Here is a 17548-nt window from a genome sequence, read left to right as displayed (position 1 = left end):
ATGAAAGTTACAACACCAGCTTTGTTGCTGGACTAGGGCTTGACCTTTGGCTAAATCAATCTGTCCTACTCCGGAGGGGGACTTCCTTCTGAATACCCTCTCAGTGCCAGTAGCAGGGACAAAAAGAGAAGGGAGGCAGGCAGTGTGACTGACAACTCTCAAGTGCCCTTTCACTCCGTACAAATGGAACCCAGGTAACCCATAACAAGCATTATTTTTAAAGAGTCACAGGGCTTTCAAGAAAATAAAGGAAGTAATATCCTAACAACAAAACAGAGGTAAGAAGACATTTTGCTGGAATCTGAGGAGCAATAGTAAGTGAACACAATAGCTAGAGCTACCCTGGAGACAAATTTCCATGTAAGCTGGGACCTAAGAGCAGGTCTGGGTCTCTTGCAAGGTAGGTGAACTAAACTTAGTTCATCCAATCAACACATGAAAAGATGATTAAGCTTATTAGTAGTCAGAGAAATGCAAATTAAGATCACATTGAAGTAGCTTTTAGTTTGTTTGTTGTTTGTTTTGAGACAAGAGTCTCACTCTGTTTCCCAGGATCGAGTTCAGTGGCGCAATTCCAGCTCACTGCAACCTCCACCTCCTGGATTCAAGCAATTCTCTTGCCTCAGCCTCCCAAGTAGCTGGGATTACAGGTGTGCACCACCACATCCAGCTAATTTTGTACTTTTAGTAGAGATGGGGTTTCACCACGTTGGCCAGGCTGGTCTTGAACTCCTAACCTCAGGTGATCTTCCTCCCTCAGCTCCCCAAAGTGCTGGGATTACAGGCATGAGCCACCACACCCGGCCTGAAGTAGCATTTTTGATAAGTATATGCCCTAGAGAAACTCTCGCATATTGTATAAGAGTCAGAGAGACAAATAATTTGTTGCTATGTTGTTCTTAAAGGCAAAAACTGGAAATAAATGCTTGTTTTGGGTGATTAGATAAAAAATATTATGGTGTATTCCCAAATGGACTACTGTATAGCAGTGAAAATAAATGAACTAGAGCTACATTATTCAACATGGATGAGTCCTAGAAATATAAATGTTGAATAAAAAAGCAAGTTACAGAATTTTGATATAATTTCTGTGTAACGTTCAAAAAGACAAATTATATATTGGTTAAATGTGGTAGGCCAGGCATGGTGGCTCACACCTATAATCCCAGCACTTTGGGAGACTAAAGTGGGCTAATCGCTTGAGCCCAGGAGTTTAAGACCAGCCTGGGCATCACAGCAAAATCTCATCTCTACAAAAACACAAAAAATTAGTTGGGCATGGTGGCCTGTGTCTGTAGTCCCAGCCACCCCAGGGTTGATATAGGAGGATCACCTGAGCCCAGGAGGTTGAGGCTGAAGTGAGCTGAGATCACACCCCTGCACTCCAGCCTGGGTGACACAGACAGACCCTGTTCAAAAAAAAAAGCAAAACAAAAACTATATATACACACACACACACACACACATATATACACACGCACGCACACACTTTAATATATAGTATATATTTTACTGTATAGTATATATAGTAAAATTATTGTTAAGAAGCAATGGATTGATAACACAAAAATCAAGATAGGAGTTGCCTCTGAATGGGGTGAAAAGGGATGGGATGAGAGAGGGAGTGCATGGGAATTGGTAATGTTCTAGTTGTTGGATTGAGCAATATGTTTTCTTTCTTTTCCATTCCCCCATACACACACATCATGTGGTTTTAAACAAGATTTAACTTTTTGGGGGCAGTAAGTTCATGAGTGTTCATTTATTGTTAGCCTTGAGAATTCCCATCTGTACTATGTATATATTGTTATATATTACATAATATATGTAGAGAGAGAATGTTTCAAATATTACATAATATGAAGAGAGAGAGAAAGAAAGGGATGGCTTTCCAGATCTACCTCTGGAAGGCAAGTCAGAGCCCTGGCTCAGGTGTCCTTAGGACAAGGAGACAGCAGGGGAAAACACACAGGCCTGGGGCTGGAAATCCTTCAAAAGATGGGAAGAAAGGGCAGAAGGAAGCTTTTGCAGGTGGTAGATATGTTCATTGTCTTGACTGTGGAGATGGTTTCATGAATGTGTACTTATGTCAGAAATCAAGAAACTGGACTGAGCAAAATGGCTCCTGCCTATGATCCCATCATTTTGGAAGGCTGAGATGGGAGGATTGCTTGAGGCCAGGAGTTCATGACCAGTTTGGGTAACAGACTGAGGCCCCATCTGTACAAATGTTACAAATTAAAAAGCAAATAAAAAGAATTCATCAAACTACACACTTTAAATATATTTAGTTTATTGTATACTTTAAACATGCATCATTAATTGTACAAATTAAGATATTAAAAACAAAACCCAGGAGGAGGTTGAAGCCAGACTCTTCTCCCAGCCTGCCCCATCAGATGTAAGTTCACCTTCCTTCTAATCCGCAGATTCTCCCCATCCCACACACAGTCCCTTCCTCCCTTAGGAGGTACATTTTGTTTCTTCCAGCCTAGTAATAGGACTTCCACCCACCCAAAACATAAAACAAAAAGTGTTATGAATTATTTGCCATACACTGTTGAGTGAATTTAGTTTCAGTTTTTGTTTTTGTGTTTGTTTTTTTGAGACAGGGTCTTGCTGGGTCACCCAGGCTGGAGTGCAGTGGCACAATCACAGCTTACTGGAGCCTTCACCTCTCTGGGCTCAAACAATCCTCCCACCTCAGCCTTCCAAGTAGTTGGCCTACAAGCATGAGCCACCACACCTGTTTTTTAAAAAAAAAAAAAAAAATTGTAGAGATGGAGTCTCTCTATGCTGCCCAGGCTGGTCTTAAACTCCTGAGCTCAAGTTATCCTCCCTCCTCTGCTTCCAAAAGTGTTGGAATTACAGATATGAGCCATTGCACCCGCCCAATGTGAATCCAGTTTTTGAAAGCCAGATTCCATATTGCCTGAGAGATTCAATTCTCTGCAATTAAGAATCCAAAGATAAAATAAAGTAAAAGTTCCTTTAACTTAAGCATTGTTTTGCTCTTACAACCTATAAGGCTGAAACAAGTGCCCATGGGTTTGAAATGAAGCTGTCCTGACCTAGCGTTATTCTCAATGCTAGACGGTGTGTTGAGATCCGTCCCACAGAAGGAAGAGCAGCACCAGGACAAGAAGCTGCGCCTCGGAATCCGCTAAGAAGGCCTGTCTACACTTCAGGGGAGCCTCAAGAACTTTCATTGCACTTCTAAAATTCAGCCTTGTTCATTCAGAAAATAAGGATGGATTTTGTGAACAATCGAAAAGATTTTTTAAGGAAGCTAATTTATTTCTAGGATACAAATGGTGTTAATCAGAATATTTGTATTTTAGATTTATGTGTGGATTTTCCATAATTTAGCAGTGTGTTATTTTATTACACAAAATGAAGGAGCAATAACTTAAACAAATGTAATCACAAGTAGGGACTGGTTTCTATTTATCTTGACTTTATATTAGCCAATTTGAAAGGGTCTGCTTCACAGGAGGTCATGCCTCTGCAGGGAATCACACACCTTTTGAGAAATATTAATTCTTTTCAATTACAAGAGTGACAGTTAGTAAACTGTTCCAGGGAAATAAAAGTGTCATCTTTTAAGAGTCAGTGTATAGCAGACCAAAAGGTCACATTTATACCCAAAGCTTTCTAGTAATCAGAATTTACTTAATTAGGATTGACTCATAAAAATAAAGTTAGTGGACTCGGTCACCATTTTTAAAATATATTTTATAAATGTTAGTTTTTCTTAAATATTTTCATATGTAGAATTACAATGATGTGTTGGACTATGGTCCTGTTTATCAGAGTTTGGGTAGCAATAGAAAGAGAGTGTTATCTGAGACAGTGCTGCCGCTTGATATCACTGACTCTTCAAATCACTAACAGTGAACCTCAAATTTGGTTATGATGTTAACAGAGAAGAAATATTTGAGTCTGAGATGTTGAAACTAATCTTCCTAGAATTCCATTAATAAATGCTTCTTCCCATATAATCTTCCCCTTCATATAATTAGCACAGATTGTCTCATGGCTGTGATCTTAAAAGGGAAGAGCCTTTTAAAAACATTTGCAAACCTCAAGAATAAATACTGAAAGTCTTGAAAATGTGGTCATTTCAGCTATTCCAGATTGCTCTCTGTGATTTCTCACATTCTTATTTGCTAAAAAACTTTCAGAAAATCAATACCAAAAATGAAGGTACATGTTCTGTTCTCTCCTAGGTTAGAGAGGGAGTGGCCTGGGGTACTTCATGAGAAACGGCTCGCTGGTTCTGTGTGGTCAGGTTTGCCTCTGCTTTTGTTCCCTGCCTTTCCATGATATCACATGGCCTCACTGGGCTTCATACCAGTTTCTCAGAATTACACACAAGACCATCCAGATGTTTCATGCCAGGGCTGTGACTGCAGCCTGTGTCGGTCTATGGGGAGTTCAGTCATCATACCAGGCACTAAACATCATGCCGTAAACACTACATAGATGGAGGCCACAGGGTAGGGCAGGAGAGGAAGCGAGGTAAACTTAGAGGTAACTAAAGCTAGTTTGAAAACCAAATTGAGATATTCTTATCAGTATAAACACACTGAGATTGCTTACCTCAAAATTGCTTTATTATATTAACTCTTGTGCTTCAGCTCTTGAATTTGTTATTTCTTACTAACATGTCAAGTACACCAAACATTTTATAAATCAATCAGCAAATAATTTGTAAGACCCAAAAGCCTGGCGTACTGCCAGGTCTGTGGATTTGTGTGTTGGTTGTTGAGATGGGATATGAGAGGAAGAAGCATACAAATGGGAAAAACCTGTGTTTAGAAAGGGAAAATTTGATATTTCCATAGTACTATTAAGAGAGTCCTGATAATGTCATTTTTTTTCTTCTGTACAACTGGTCAGATTTCAATAAATAATCATTGATAGTTTACTGTGTAGCTTCAGGTGAAGTCCATGAGGGCAGGGAGGTGCGTGTGTGTGTGTGTGTGTGTGTGTGTGTGTGTGTCCGCTGAACCCCAGTGTCTAGAACAGTACCTGGCATACAGTAAGCATTCCATAAATATTTGTTGATTGAATGACTGCTGAATATTGCTAGAACCTGGGGATGAGATGTGTGAGAAATGCTTTCTGATCTCAAGACACTCAGAGTCAAGTGGAAGATACAAGCATGGAATCAAGTAGTCAGGTGTCATGGCTCACACCTGTAATCCCAGCACTTTGGGAGGCTGACAGGGGTGGATCACTTGAGGTCAGGAGTTCAAGACCAGCCTGGTAAAACTCCGTCTCTACTGAACTAAACACACACACACACACACACACACACACACACACACTAGCCATGTGTGGTGGTCCACGCCTGTAATCCCAGCTATTCAGGAGACTGAAGCAGGAGAATCGCATGATCCTGTGAGGTGGAGGTTGCAGTGAGCTGAGATTGTGCCACTGCGCTCCAGCCTGGGTGACAGAATGAGACTTAGTCTAGTCTTAAAAAAAAAAAAAAGGAAAGAAATGTCCCTGGACCAGTAGACTACTTGTTAGAAATGCATATTCTTAGGATGCACCCTAGACTTACTGAATCAGAACCTCTGGGGATGAGCCCAGCAAGCTGTGGTTTTACTACCCTCTGGGTGATTCTGATGACCTTTAACACTGAGAACTGCCGCTGTGGATATAACTATAGGAACATTGGGAGCACACAAGGACTTACCAGCACTCTGGGGAGTCATGGATAGGGGCCTGTGGAGGCAGAGGTGATGAGGTGGGGCCTGAGGGGATCCAGGGATTTACCAGGCAAACAGTGGGAATGAGACAAACGTCTGAAAAGTGATGGAGACAGACGGTGGGGTAGGAGAGTGACTGTGGTGTACTCGAGGGACTGCTGAGCCGCCCAGGAGCCTACCTGTGGGAGAGGCTATGGAGAAGTTCTGTGGGCACTGTTGACCCAGATCTATAAATTCCCAGCATTCACACACCCAGATCTGTAAATTCTCTTAGCCTGAGAAATTAGAACTTAAAAAATACAATGTCTTCCTAAATTTCAAAGAATGGGAGGATAATGGTAAGTTCATAATTTGTAGAAAATAACTCTGCCATTTGTTTACTGCCTAAGTGACCACAGAATATGCTGCTGTGAGGGGAGCTAAGCATAAGCATTCACCTGGTTTCCTTCATCCTGGTCATGCAGAGCATACGCAAGTGTATGTATTTTCATTGTATTGCTGCTGAAACTTTTTCTTTCCCTTTTTTGAGGCAGGGACTCCCTCTGTTGCCCAGGCTGCAGTGCAGTGCTGCTTTCATAGCTCACTGCAGCCTTGACAGTCTGTGCCCAAGCAGTCTTCCCATCTCAGCATCCCAAGTAGCTGGGACTACAGGAATGCGCCACCACGCCCAGCTAGTTTTTGTTTGGTTTGTTTTGTTTTGTAGATAGAGGGTCTCACTATGTTGCCCAGAATAGTCTTGAACTCCTGACCTCAAGCAATCATTCTGCCTCTGCCTCCCAAAGTGCTGTGATTACAGGCATGAGCCACTGTGCCTGGCCAAGTTAGCTTTATTTCTGGATCAATGAATGGTACCAACACTCTATAAACATGAACTCTGTCTTTAGTGACACTATGATACATAAATGAGCTTATTGCTCCTGGAATGTCTTATAACTAAACCCACACAACACTTGGGAAGGAGAAGGAAAGAAGTGATCCCATCTTGGGACAGGAGCTCCTTGGTGAGTGTAGCACAAAGTGATTTGTTATGGAAAGTACATGTCTTTCCAGAATGACATGAGCCAGACTTTCCTGGAATACTTCCCACCACCCCATGCGTGTCAGAAATTGGGGGCCAGTCCAGGATGAATGAGGGAGAAACCACAGTTCATCCCAGTGCTGACACCCACACCCAGAGAGGCCCTGGCCGGGGATGTATCCCAAGAGCAGAAGGTAGAGGGAGGAGGCTGGTGGGATTCACTTCTTGTGGAGTGAATGGAAACAGCCTGGCTCTACCTAATGTGTGTGGAGGGGGCTGGGGTGGTTTGAACAGCTTGAAGTACCTTGTGTAGTGTGTGCGTGTATTCACAACATTAGAAAAAAAACAAAAGCAAGGGCTAAGCCAGAAGTTTTGAAATACTGTGGTGCATGATGCTGTTGAGTTGCAAGAAAGGGAAGCTTATGAGCCAGGAGGCTTCTGTGTAGCAGATCCTAACTCCTGACCAACTTTGTTTCACCCATGGTGATAACCAGAGGAGGTTCTCCAGATTCTTTTCTTGAACATGCCACAATTCATTAACAAATATTTGCGAGGGCTTAGCTTACTGTGAGCCAGGCGCTATGAGGAGTACAGTTACAAGTGGTGAGCAAAACCAGACACAAACCCTTCCCTCGTGGAGTTTATAGTCTAGTTGGGGAGATGGACGTACATCAAATATTCGTGAAAATGAATGAAAGGTACGATACGATGAAAAGAACTGGCCTCCCAACAAATAACAGGCACATGTTTTTTCAGTTCTTCCACTTCACAGAGATTGGTATTATGATAATCATGTTGGCACCATGGGGCTGCACTTAGTGGATCCAGAAAGTTCTACTAGTTTAGGTGTTTTTATTTTTATTTTTTAAGATATCCTACACGCTTAAGCAGGGCATCTTTTGGAAACCTCTGGAGGGTGAGTGTAACACTCTTGGAAAACTCTGGAAGGTTTCCAAAAGATTTTCCACATCTTTTTAAAAATGCATTAAACATGTAAATACGGCTGGGCACGCTGGTGCACACCAATAATCCCAGCACTTTGGGAGGCTAAGGCAGGTAGATCATTTGAGGTCAGGAGTTTGAGACCAACCTAGCCAACATGGTAAAACCCTGTCTCTACTTTAAAAAAAAAAAAAAAAAAAAAAAACCTAGCCCAATGTGGTTGTTGCAGAATATTCAGGAGACTGGAGAGACCAACAGGTGATTGGTCAGCAGATTAGCATCCCAAGGCTGAGCAAAGAAGAAAGAAAATGGGATACTTTTTATACAGCCAGGGTGACCTAGCAGTTAACAGGTTTACAGAAGCCATAACAAAGAAAAGTTAATTAATTTGTAACATGTCTTGTAATTTGTAGCATGTAAGAATGTACAGCACTGTACAAAGAACAGTTAATTAATTTGTAACATGTAAGAATGTACAGCACTGTACATTCTTTGGGTGTTATCATGCCCTGTGACTTTGCAGCTGGTTAGCAAGAAAAACAGAAGTTTTGAGATGCCTGGGAACTTTGCTGAGAATGTGGGAGAATAGATAATGTAGGTTTTACAGGGAATTAGTTAATTTTAAGCAGAGCTGGGGATTAGGTTTTATGTTAAACAGCACACAACACAGCAAAATTTACTTTATATACAACTACAAATTGTATGGTTTTGTTTTACTATTAACTCCCTTATTCATGGTGACGTGGACTTGTAATCTCAGCTTCTCCAGAGGCTGAGGCATGAGAATCATGTGAACCCAGGAGGCAAAGGTTGCAGTGAGCTGAGATCGTGCCACTGCACTCTACTCCAGCCTGGGAGACAGAGCAAGACACCGCCCCCCGCCCCTCCCCGCCCCAAAAAGAGGAATACGACCAGGACCCTTAACCTCAAGATTCCGTGACTTGTCAGGGTGGAAAAAGATGATGTAAATAAGTATAGATGTGATTAAATAAGTTTTAATAACAAGCAGGGAAATTTAGAGAAACTGTACCAAGCCTTAAAAGTATTGTTTTTAGTAACCAGAAATTCCTTTTATGGATGTAATTAAGATTTTATAGTGTTTGAGAGGCCAAGGTAGGGAGACCACTTGAAGCCAAGAGTTCAAGACCAGCTTGGGCAACATAGCAAGACCCTGTCTGTGCAAAAAAAAAAAAAAAAAAAAAAACCTAAAAAATTAGCCAAGTGTGGTGGTGCACACCTGCAGTCCCAAGCTGCTAGAGAGGCTGAGGTGGAATAATCACTTGAGCCCAGGAGTTCAAGGCTGCAGTAAGCTATGCTTACACCACTGCACTCCAGCCTGGGTGACAGAGTGAGACCCTGTCTCAAAAAGCAAAAAAATAAAAAATGCAAGTAGTACTCTACTCTCAGATATGAGTGTTTCTGTTGACCAGGAGTTTTACCATTCCTGGTTCTTTTTGATGCTTATGAAAGGACACCGTTTCTGCTGAGCGGAATGTGCTTTAGTGTAATCTGACGAAGAACTCCTATGCTGGTTGTAGTATTGGTAGAAAGTGTTTTATTTTGCAGAAAAAGCACAAGTTCCACAGAGGGCAAAGTGGGGGAGTATTTCAGTTATCTATTGCTGTATGACAGACTACCCCCAAAACTTAGTGGCCCAAACCACTATTTTATTTTGCATGATTCTATGAGCCAGGAATTTGGGCAAGATTCAGCAGGATAGCTCCACTCCCTGTGGCGCTGGCTGAGGTCACTCATGATTGTGTGCCCCTGGTAGGTCAGCTGAGAGGGGGGCTCAGCTGGCCCAGGGACAGTGAGGCTGCTAGACCATCCATGGGGCTTCTTTCAGGTTTCCGGCACCTCACCTTGAATGGCAAAACAGCTAGGTGCTGGCCAGGGCTCTCCAGCAGGGTGGCCAGACCTCTATGAGGTAGCACAGGGCTCTGAAAGTGTGTGCTCCACAAGGACAAGCCCAGCATGTCTCCTGCATCATGCTTGCTCATGGCTCATTGGCCAAGGCCAGTTTCATGGCCACACCCAGAGTCCATGTGGAGGCCTGCACAGGACATGGAACCAGGAGGTCTAGTTCCCAAGGAACCATGAAAGTAACATTCACCACAGGAATGGAGCAGATCACTGAAGGGAATGCCACTGGGAATGGAGCCCAATGTTCTGGCTCCTGAGCAGAGTTCTGTCCCCAAGACCATTACTTCTCATGGAACTTTTCACCTCCCTCACTCACAATTACGGCAATGCTAGCAGTCACTGCAGACAATTCTGAGAACCTTCAAATTGAAGTGCTCATGGTGTTTCCTAAAAAGCTGCAGTCTAGCCAGGCACAATGGCTCACGCCTGTAATCCCAGCACTTTGGGTGGCTGAGGCGGGAGGATCACTTTGGGTGTTTGAGACCAGCCTGGCCAACATGGTGAAACCCCGTCTCTACTAAAATTACAAAAACTGGCCAGTTGTGGTGGCAGGTGCCTGTAATCTCAGCTACTCTGAAGGCTGAGGCAGGGAATTGCTTGAACCCGGTAGTTGGAGGTTGCAGCGAGCAAACATTGTGCCATTGCACTCCAGCCTGGGCAACAGAGAGAGACTCTGTCTCAAAAAAAAAAAAAAAAAAAGAAGTTGCATTTGTCCAAATCCACAACCCTGCAATCTTAGACTTCAGTTGGCAGGTCTGAGAGGTTCTGGGTAACTGTTTGCTGCACAAACGTGGGTATTCTGAAAGTTTAAAGATTCATCTTCAACGTGCTAGGGAAAGCCATGTACTATATGCTTAAAGTTGAAGGGTAAAATGTGTTGTGGAAGGGGACACTATGTTTGCAAGTGGTAGTAGGAGTAGGATTTTATTTCACTACCTTAATTTTTTAAACATCATTTTTGCGTTGTCACAGGAAAAAATTTTAAGTTACAGTTATATCACTGCTGTTAGGATTTCATGAACTTTTGGTTGTTCTATCAGGTTCCTGACAGTTGTATTGGGGAGAGTGTAGGGTAACTTGTGCCTTTCAGATACTATGCTTGTGGCCTATATTTTTCCTTGCAGACCTGGGGGGCCTGCTTTTTACTTTGCATTTCTCTCTGTAGGAGTGGTTCACACCACCAAAAATCACATTCTTTTGTTTTTTTTCTTTTTTTTGGAAATGGAGTCTCACTCTGTCACCCAGGCTGGAGTGCAACCCTGTAATCTTAGCTCACTGCAGCCTCTGCCTCCCAGGTTCAAGCGATTCTCCTGCCTCTGCCTCCTAAGTCACTGGGATTTCAGATGCCCACCACTACGCCCAGCTAATTTTTGTATTTTTAGTAGAGACAGCGTTTTACCATCTTGGCCAGGCTGGTCTCTACTCCTGACCTCAGGTGATTCATCCACCCGATTTCCCAAAGTGCTGGGATTACAGGTGTGAGCCACTGTGCCTGGCTCACATTCTGTTGGATTCTAGCAAAGTATTTTGTATGCAAATAACATTTGATAAATGTTTGCTCATTTGAAGTATATTTCAAGTTGAATAAAGAATTGAGTGAGAAGATCCCAGAGTAGGCCTATTAGGCTTTACATGAAAAGTATAATCTATAGCTTTGGAGAATGTGCTCAGCTCTTATAAATCAACAAATAAAAACATCAATACCCTGATAGAAAATGAGCAAACTAATAAATAAGCTCATAATAACAGAACAAGAACAAATGGCTTACATGAAAAATAATTGTAATTAAAGAAATAGATAATGAAATTATTGTTTAAACCTCTACAAAATAACATAGTATGTGATATAGGGAGGAAGAAATCCTTAGTCACTGTTTGTACAAAAGTACACTTCTATAACTTTTTTAGAAAACAGTTTGTCAAAACAGCTTGTGCCTCAAGAAACAAAAGTTCATATGGCTTTTGACCTTTTTTAAGAAACTTCTAAGGAAATAGAGATAGAATCAATGCTTTATAATCACAGTGTAATTTTATACTGGTGAAAAATTGGTAATAACAGATACCAGTAGAATGGTTTTATAAATTATGATACATCCCATTATTACAAATTTTCAACCTTTTAAAAGGAATATTTTCAAAGGGTAGTTAGTGGCATAGGCTATTGAATGACAGGAAAGTGGTTACCATTTTGTGTTAAATGAAAAAAGTATAGAATAGTGGGAAAATGCAAATTAAAACCACAGTGAGATACTACTACATAACTTCTTACTCAGAATGTCGAAACAAACAGTACATTTCCTGGCGAGGATGCACAACAAGGAGAAACCTTAGTCTTGCTGGTGAGACTGCAAATAGTATAACCACTTAGAAGACAATATGACAGTTTGTTATAAAATTAAACATATTCTTTTTTTTTTTTTTTTTTTTTGAGATGGAGTTTCGCTCTTGTTAACCCAGGCTGGAGTGCAATGGCACGATCTCGGCTCACCGCAACCTCCGCCTCCTGGGTTCAGGCAATTCTCCTGCCTCAGCCTCCTGAGTAGCTGGGATTACAGGCACACACCACCATGCCCAGCTAATTTTTTGTATTTTTAGTAGAGACGGGGTTTCACCATGTTGACCAGGCTGGTCTCGATCTCTTGACCTCGTGATCCACCCGCCTCGGCCTCCCAAAGTGCTGGGATTACAGGCTTGAGCCACCGCGCCCGGCTGAATTAAACATATTCTTATCACATGATCTAGCAAGCCCACTCCAGACTGAAATTTATCAGTAAGATATGAGAGTTCCAGTAGTTTTTCATCCTTGTCAGCACTTGGCATTATCAGTTTAAAACATTTTTAGCCATTATATGAGGTATGGATGAGTATCTCATTGTGGTTTTAATTTCCCCTTTGATGAGTGTATGCTTCTCTGATGAAAAGTGAAATGAAAACCTATACTGGCTGCTCCACAAATATTTGTAGCAATTTTATTTGCAGTTGCCCCAAACTGGAAACAACCAGATTCCACTAGGAAATAGATGTTTTAAAACTCCAGTATATCCGTACAGTATAATCTAGGAACCTCCTTTTTATTTTCTTTAGAGATGGGATCTTGCTATGTTGCCCAGGCTGGAGTATAGTGGCACGATCACAGCTTGCTGCAGCCTTGACCTCCCAGGCTCAAGTGATCCACCTCAGCCTCAAGATTAGCTGGAACTATGGACATGCGCCACCATGCCCTGGCTGTTTGTTTTTTTTGTTTTTGTTTTTGTTTTTTTTGAGATGGAATTTCGCACTGTTGCCTAGGCTGGAGTGCAGTGGCACGATCTCAGTTCACTGCAACCTCTCCATCCTGGGTTCAAGGGATTCTCCTGCCTCAGCTTCCCAAGTAGCTGAGATTATAGGCACCCACCCCCACACCTGGATAATTTTTGTATATTTAGTAGAGACAGGGTTTCACCATGTTGACCAAGCTGGTCTTGAACTCCTGACCTCAGGTGATCCACCCACCTCGGCCTCCCAAAATGCTGGGATTACAGGCATGAGCCACTGCACCCAACCTAATTTTTAATTTTTTGTAGAGATAGCGTCTTGCTATGTTGCCCAGTCCGGTCTCAAACTCCTGGACTCAAGTGATCCTCCTGCCTTGGCCTCCCGAAGTGCTAGCATTATAGACATGAGCCACTGTACCCAGCCTGGAACCTCCTTTTAGTATATAGTTATATTCCCTTTCCCCACATATTTGTATGTCCACAAAAACATATAAATATATGGGAAAGGGGATTATAAATCTATACTAAATTATTGTAAGAAAATCCTAAAAATAAGCCATAAAACGTTACCTTAGATTATGAAAACATACCCCAAAAATGTGGCCACAAAGCAGGTGAAAATGACAATCTAAATATTTCAGAATAAGCTAAGAGAATTTAAGGAAAAGTCGAAATCTTTGAAAGAACCACATAAATCAGAAATAAGAGCTCAGACATGAGATAGGAAGTTCTAGCCAAAGTAATCAGACAAGAGAAACAAAAGGCATCCACATAGGAAAAGAAGTCAAACTATCTCTCTTAGCTGATGATCTGATTGAATATCTGGAAAGCCCTAAAGACTCCACTAAAGGCTCTTGAAACTGATAAACAACTTTAGTAAATTTCAGGATGCAAACTCTACAAAAATCAGTAGCATTTCTACAATAATGTTGAAGCTGAGAGCCAAATCAAGAATGCAATCCTATTTACAACAGACACACATACAATGCCTAGGAATACATCTAACCAAGGAGGTGAAAGATCTCTACAAGAACTACAAGACACTGCTGAAAGAAGTCATTGATGACACAAACAAATGGAAAACCATTCCATTCCATGCTCGTGGGTTGGAAGAATCTGCCCAAAACAATCACATATTCAGTGCTATTGAATGTGTAAATTGCTTCAAACTATGCTATGAGGCTACATTAACCAAAACAGCACGGTACTGGTACAAAAACAAACACATATGCCAATGGAACAGAATAGAGAACCCAGAAATAAAACTGTACACCCACAGTCATCTGATCTTCAACAAAGTTGACAAAAGTAAGCAATGGAGACGGGACTTCCTATTCAATAAATGGTGCTGGGATAACTAGCTAGCCATGTGTGGAAGACTAAAACTGGACTTCTACCTTACATTACACACAAAAATCAATTTAAGATGGATTAAATATTTAAATGTAAAAATTCAAACTGTAAGAATCCTAGGAAAAAATCTAGGAAACATTCTGGACATCAGCCTTAGGAAAGAATTTATGACCAAGTTCCCGAAAGCAATTGCAACATAAACAAAAATTGACAAGTGGGACCTAATTAAACTAAAAAGCTTATGCACAGCAAAAGAAACTTTTAACAGAGCAAACAGACAACCTACAGAATAGGAGAAATTATTTGCAAACTATCCATCTGACAAAGGTCTAATATCCAGAATCCATAAGGAAGTTAATTCATCAAGCAAAAAAATCAGCCCCATTAAAAAGTTGTCAAAAGACATCAACAGACACACTTCTCAACAGAACAAGTGGCCAGTAAACAGATGAAAAAATATTCCACATCATTCATCATCAAAGACATGCAAATCAAAACCACAATGAGACATCATCTCACAGTAGTCAGAATGGCTCTTATTACAAAGTCAAAAAACAACAGATGTGGGTGAGGTGGAGAAAAGGGAAACCTTATAAACTGTTGGTGGGAATGTAAATTAGTTCAGCCACTGTGGAAATCAGTTTGAAGATTTCTCAAAAACTCAGAACTACCATTTGACCAGCAATCCCATTACTGGGTGTATATCCAAAAGAAATTGTTCTACCAAAAAGATACATACACTCATATGTTCATCATAGTGCTCGTTACAATAGCAAAGATGTGGAGTCAACCTACATGTCCATCAGGGGTGGACTGGTTACATATAAGCCGTGAAATACTATGCAGGGAAGGAATGCAATAAGGGTTGAAAAACTGTTGAGTACAATGTCCATTACCTGGATGACAGGATCCATCATACTCCAGACTTCAGCATTACACAGTATATCCATGTAACAAACTTGTAAGTATACCCTCAAATCTAAAAGAAAGCTTGAAATTATAAAAAAGTAAATAAAATTCACCTTTTTCCACGTATTCGGGGGGCGGAAATGAAATGGCTAGACCATAGAAGGAGGAGCATTGAAGAAAATCAAAAAGTTTTTTTTTTTTTTTTTTTTTTTTTTTTTTTTTTTTTTTTTTGAGACAGAGTCTCACTGTGATGCCTAGGCTGGAGTGCAATGGAGCAATCTCATGATCTCAGCTCACTGCAACCTCCACCTCCCAGGTTCAAGCGATTCTCCTGCTCAGCCTCCTCAGTAGCTGGGATTACAGGCATGTGCCATGACTCCTGGCTAATGTCTGTATTTTTAGTAGAGATGGAGTTTTACCATGTTGGCCAGGCTGGTCTCGAACTCCTGACCTTGGGTGATCCACCCGCCTCTGCCTCCCAAAGTGCTAGGATTACAGACATGAGCCACTGCGCCTGGCCAAAAAGATTTTTAAAAAGGAGTCAAGAGGCGACAAGACTGGCAAAGAGTCAGAATAAATATAAATGAGTTCCCCAAATGTAAGCCAAAGGATAATGATGACATTTTTGTTAACACTGAATATACTTAATGCCACTGGATTGAAAACGGTAAATTTTATGTTACTTATTTTACTACAATAAAAAAAAGTAATCCAAAGCAGTGGAACAGAGCAACTATTAGGTCTATAATTCAAGAATACTTAACATTAAAGTAGGTTCAAATCTACATATGTTGAAAGGCACACTGTAAATCTGGAGAAATCAACCCACAACAATAAATACTGAGATGTGATCTTGTAAAATTGGTGGATTTTTAAAAATATAAAAACCTTTTTTGCATTGATGGGGGAAATAGACCAGGTCACTTGGAAAGAAAATCAGATTGGATTAGACTTTTTGGCAGCAACATTTTTTTTTTTTTTTTTTTGAGACAGAGTCTTGCTCTATCACCAGGCTGGAGTGCTGTGGCGTGATCCTGGCTCACTGCAACTTCTGTTTTCCGATTTCAAGCAATTCTCCTGCCTCAGCTTCCCGAGTAGCTGGGACAACAGGCACGCACCACCACGCCCAGCTAATTTTTTGCACTTTTAGTAGAGACAGGTTTTCACCATGTTGGCTAGGATGGTCTCGATCTCTTGACCTCGTGATCTGCCTGCCTCGGTCTCCCAAAGTGCTGGGATTACAGGTGTGAGCCACCACGCCTGGCCAGCAGCATTTTATGCCAGATATTAAGAAAGTATTTATTCAAAGAAATAAAATAATTCCTATCTCACCAAACTACCCTTCAAGAATTCAGGGCATTGACAAACCTTTGTAAACATGAAATAATTCAAGGAAAAGGGCTATAATTGTTCCCATGAATCCTTCTGAAGAGTATACTAGAGAACAAATTCAGACAACCAAGAAATGATTGGAAAGTCTTCAACATAAGGTCGGGGGTGAGTAAATTGAATATATGTTGTGTGTAGCATCAAGATTAAAAGATGGGTATAATGATGATAGAATAGTATGTAAATATTACATGGTCCAACATTGTAGAAATAATAAAACCCACAAAAAATGGGAGGAGAAGAGGATGGATAAGTAGAATAAGATTGTTTGCCTCTTAGGAATTAGCTGGGAGCGAAAAGATAGCCCTTGAAGCTGACCGATAGAAACTTATACTCAGAAGTACAAGATAAAACACTAATAAAAATAATACCAACTGGGTGTGGTGGCTTACGCCTGTAATCCCAGCACTTTGGGGAGCTGAGGTGGGAGGATTGCTTGAGCCCAGAAGTTCGAGACTAGCTTGGGCAACATGGCAGAACCCTGTCTCTAAAAAATAAAAATAAATGCAAAAAATAAGCTGGGCATAATGGCACACACCTGTAATCCCAGCTACTCAAGAGGCTCAGAGGTCAGAGGATCTCTTGAGCCCAGGAGGCCAAGGCTGCAGTGAGCTGTAATTGTGCCACTGCACTCCAGCCTGGGTGAAATAATAACAATATTAAATAATAACCAGCAATTTTCAAGGAAGTTTAAATTTCCCTTCTGAAGGTTTGATAACCGAGCTGGCTGAAATAAACTAACAGATTAACAAGAGAAAAAGCATACAAATCTATTGACATGTAAGCATACATTAATAGGTAGCACGATGTCAAATTATGGGCATGCAGGGAAATCAACACTGCAGTTTAGCAGAATACTGGAACCCATTGAGAGGTGGCAAGTGAGGTGGAGACTGTAAAAGAGGAGAGGTTGCAGGACCTAAGGGTAGCAGAATATGGATAATTCCCAGAGAGAGAAAGCCCCACCCTGAATAGGGAAGTGAGAAGAGGTATGAGATTCATTAGACAAAATAAGAGACTTGAAAGAAAATGAGACCAAA

At 41.2% G+C, this 17548-nt stretch overlaps 1 protein-coding gene across 4 annotated transcripts in view; it reads left to right on the top strand.

The window, feature by feature from the left end:
- Positions 1 to 17548, top strand: part of CDADC1 (cytidine and dCMP deaminase domain containing 1) — a 62224-nt gene that overhangs the window by 40524 nt on the left and 4152 nt on the right. Inside the window, exon 10 of one of the 4 annotated variants that reach the window (XR_012514376.1) lies at positions 3094 to 4291. The exons of 1 other annotated variant lie outside the window; for it this stretch is intronic. Coding sequence is in view for 2 of the 3 variants with exons in the window: in XM_003942228.4 (XP_003942277.1) it covers positions 3094 to 3167 (74 nt within the window). In the remaining variant the exon portion in view is untranslated. Of the gene's footprint in view, positions 1 to 3028; positions 4931 to 17548 lie in introns of those variants that run through there. 2 more of the 4 variants (XM_003942228.4, XM_010330081.3) reach the window with 2 other exon arrangements.

The sequence above is a fragment of the Saimiri boliviensis genome, chromosome 16 (genome assembly GCF_048565385.1).
Source record: "Saimiri boliviensis isolate mSaiBol1 chromosome 16, mSaiBol1.pri, whole genome shotgun sequence".
NCBI classification, from domain to species: Eukaryota; Metazoa; Chordata; class Mammalia; order Primates; family Cebidae; genus Saimiri; species Saimiri boliviensis.
Note: the sequence above shows the minus strand (reverse complement) of the source record. Positions and strands in the feature narration are given on the sequence as shown.